General features: G+C 34.9%; 1 protein-coding gene across 1 annotated transcript; it reads right to left on the bottom strand.

Annotated features, from left to right (window-relative positions):
- Positions 1-628: 628 nt before the first annotated feature.
- LOC137739880 (cytochrome b6-f complex iron-sulfur subunit, chloroplastic-like) lies at positions 629-3,217 on the bottom strand. The gene is made up of 5 exons (XM_068479614.1): positions 3,052-3,217; positions 2,669-2,916; positions 1,720-1,837; positions 1,307-1,489; positions 629-1,059 (listed from the first exon to the last, which is right to left on the bottom strand). The coding sequence occupies exons 1-5, from the start codon at positions 3,088-3,090 to the stop codon at positions 958-960; spliced, it is 690 nt and encodes a 229-aa protein (XP_068335715.1). The 5' UTR covers positions 3,091-3,217; the 3' UTR covers positions 629-957.
- Between the last annotated feature and the right edge of the window lie 562 nt (positions 3,218-3,779).

Here is a 3,779-nt window from a genome sequence, read left to right on the forward strand (position 1 = left end):
TAATCTAAAATGTACCATTGTTTTTTTTTTTAATATAAAATGTACCCATTGTTTTCTATATAAAATATACCCATTGTTTTCTATATAAAATGTACCCACGTTTTTATGTAAATGTACCAATTATATATATATAAAATATAACCAAATTTTATTATATATATGTACTCATTTTATAAAATTAAAAAATTAAAAAATAAAATAAAATCCCTTTTTTTATAATCTAGAATGCACCCATAAGAAATTATTATTATTATTTTTATCAAAACCCATAAGCAATTTTAAATAATTAAATTGGTAGTGTAAATGAAGCAACAAAAAAAAAGGGTTGAGTTTTTATTGGCATTATTGCATCTATTTTATTATTATGTCATTTATGTAGCAGGAGAGGGAATTCAATAAAAAAAATCTAAAATGCATAAAGTTTGAGTCTATAACACTTACGGACCAAGGACAACAACTAAACTATCTCTTTGTAAAACCTTTTGAGTTTTTCAAATTGAATCTGATACTTATCATATATAAATTGTTAAATAGTACAACAATATGACTCTGGTAGTTCAACAAATAATAAATGAATTTATATGTAGATTAGACTTTAGTATGTTTGCAGATAGTGGCGGAGCTAGAATTTTGTCACAATTAGTGCATGATAATTAAAAAGCTCCCAACCATACAACCCTTAGAGATCTTAATTCCCAATGGAACACCGCAGAGGAACCCTTCAACTACAAGACAGTACAATCCACTAGGCTTTGCAAAAGCCAGTATTATACATAAAGAGATCAGAAGATGGCAAATAATTAGGTCCTCCTTGCACAGACACACACACACACACATATACATATAAGCTTCAAATTAAACCAACATGAATCTTATGATACAAGTTGTTTATGAACGAAGCAAAGATATAGCGAAACATTTCAAATTACGTATTTTCATAGGAGTTGCTTTATGATTTTAAGCCCACCATGGATCTTCGCCGGTTCTGAAATCGGTTTCAACCCATGGAACAAACACGACCTTCCCATCATCAATATCACAATGAGCCAACGCCAGAGACTGTTCCAACAGAAAGAAGGTAAAGAAGCAAACTTTTATCATATGTAGCATGCGGCATAGATATATGTAAATTGCAGCATGGAAACTATTGTGGACATAGCAATTTTGTATGATCGGTTAGCCTTCATCATAAAACCAATCGGTTTAACACCCTACTTGGTTACAACCTTACGCTACATACTTGGTTAATATATCATCAAGAAGAATTTGAACTAGCAAGAGTCGATAAAAGTGTAAATAAACTCACCAAAGGAGCAGGTCCTCTGACAACTCTTCCTTGGTCATTGTACTGGGATCCATGGCAGGGGCATATGAACTTGTTCTCCGCCTTGTTAAATGGCACGACACAGCCAAGGTGAGTGCAGACGGCATTGATTGCATATGTGGCAAGAGTTTTATCTTTCTCCACAACAAGGTATGTAGGATCACCCTGACAAGCACAGCAAACAATCAAAATTAATTTACCTTCTAAAGATATACATCCCAAATTTCTTGATCTGACTTTGGGAATGGTTGATCACAAAATAAAAGTATCATTAATTCGTGATCCCATAATTCTGCTGCTTGAATTGGAAGTCTGACTTGAACTTTTCATACAAATTGCAATAAGGATATGATAGTCTTAAGATATTGAGCTTCATCAGTAACATGTATCAGTACCTTCAATCCTTGTGTGAGAGTCCTGTCACCAGGTCCATGAGTCTTAAGCCATTCAGCTGCAAGCACGTCGTTTCCAAGAGCATCCTTGGCAACTTGACCACCAGCACCGGCACCGGAGCTATAATGTTTTTCCAATCAATCAAAATAACCATGTCAAAGAGCTATGGATAAATTATAGATCCCAAAATATCATTGTCAGTATGATGGCAGTTGGGATACAACATGACTGTTCACTCACATCTCGACAAACACTCAATATTAGAGATCAAGAGTTCTTGTTGAACCTTTTAGTGGTGAAGAAAAAATTCAGAGTGTGAGGAGAAAGGGGGTTCTCTCTTGAGTAATGCTATTTAGAGAGTGTCTCAGAAAATGATGTTAGTTTTGTGTATCTAAATAGTAAATAGCATTATTGTTTTCTATTTGGTACAAACTTCTCAATGGATGTAAAACACTTCAAGAAAAATTAGACTTCTAGCAGTTAAGCAGAGCTCATTCGATATCAGCGGACCAATGAGACTAACAGCTCATGAATTTTTATTTTAATTTATTATTATTAAGGAGAGGGGGAAGGGTTTGAAAGTATTACAATAATTATGGGATGAGTTTCGAACCCGAGACACATCCTAAGCTGAGTTCAACACTTCACTATGATATGCAAGATAGTAAGTAATCTAATTACAATATTAAGCACTAAATATCACCACCAATCAGCACACATTACATATATGTAAAAGATGAAAAAGGTTAAAAAAAGGAGAGTGATTTTTGCACGCCTTTTTTGTCTCCCCAAGTACACGTTTATTTTCAGTATTTGAATTGAATAAACTAAAGAAGTATTAAATGACAAAATAATTCGAAGTGTGCAGAAAGAGAAAATGAGTTTGCGGAGGTCATTTCCTAATAACCTGTAAATATGGAAAGGGGTAACGTGGGAAGGAAGAAAACTCACCCAGGTGGAGCAAAGAAAGTGGCATAGGGAACCAACATGAAGCCAGTGGGAAGTGAGATAGCACCTAGAAGAAGCAGATTCATAAGCTTCCTCTTCTCCATGTCTGGCACTCTATCAGCAGCAATACTGCCTGCCTGGCAAGTGACTCTCATTCCCTTTCCCTTTCCCCTTCCCATCATCTGTGTTCTCTTGCTGTTCACAGCAAAGCCATTTGCTGATGAGAACATTGCACTCTTGCTGGAACATAGCTGAAAAAACAATCAAACACATAACAAAAGATGATTTCTCATTAATTCTAGCTTTAAGTACCCTCTAAACCCACGTCAGGCAGTTCACTTACAAGAGATTAATTAGCTAATCAATAGGGTTTTGGTTTTAATTACCTGGGAAGTGGTTGCAGGAGAGAGAGTTAAGGAAGCCATTGTAAGGAGATTGCTTGGAGATCAAACTGTTAGCTGCTTCATTTTTTTGTGTGAAACATGGTTTTGAAACGACCACAGCCACCAGTGGATAAGGCGCATGGTAAAAGGGCGCCACATTACCACATGTTCGTGATCAAGACTCTTCTAGCAACTTTGATAGAAAAAATATATATACATATTCGTTTGCCTTTAGAAAGGAACAAATTGATGGGCCGACTAACCCAAGATTGGTAGGGTATGGAAATATTACAAAGCTTGTGAATTGTAGTATTGGGCCATTGTGATCTTCACTGACAAGCATACATTACTGGGTTCGCTATTGGGCTTTGCCTAAAATTCCCATATGAGAATTGGGATTTTCATTTTACTGGCAATGCGTTGTATTTAGGGTTAATCCATTTACACAGGTGTATAGATTCTCTCACCTGCGTGTTGATCAACATGTAAAATAATACAAAAGTAAAATTATACTACTAATACAATAAGAAATGATAAAAACACATAATTTTTAGCCTTTCACACATTCCTGTTTAATCATAATTGTTGTTTTTGTTTGATTTATTCAATTCGATGACAAAAAATTAAGAGGATTGTGTTAGAAGTTAGAAGCTAAGAAGAGTTAAGTGAAAAACACCTCCCATGCAATAACTCATATTATTTAGGAGAAAGTTGAGGAAAGTTATCATACC

Source organism: Pyrus communis, chromosome 7, assembly GCF_963583255.1.
Source record: "Pyrus communis chromosome 7, drPyrComm1.1, whole genome shotgun sequence".
Lineage (NCBI taxonomy): Eukaryota > Viridiplantae > Streptophyta > Magnoliopsida > Rosales > Rosaceae > Pyrus > Pyrus communis.

Excerpts from the sequence above, each read along its gene's own strand:
- LOC137739880 (XM_068479614.1), bottom strand. The coding sequence starts at position 3,090 with ATGGCTTCCTTAACTCTCTCTCCTGCAACCACTTCCCAG. Across the intron at positions 1,490-1,719 it reads CTCTCACACAAGGATTGAAG|GGTGATCCTACATACCTTGT; the intron begins GTACTGATACAT and ends TGTGCTTGTCAG. Across the intron at positions 1,060-1,306 it reads TCAGAGGACCTGCTCCTTTG|TCTCTGGCGTTGGCTCATTG; the intron begins GTGAGTTTATTT and ends CTGTTGGAACAG.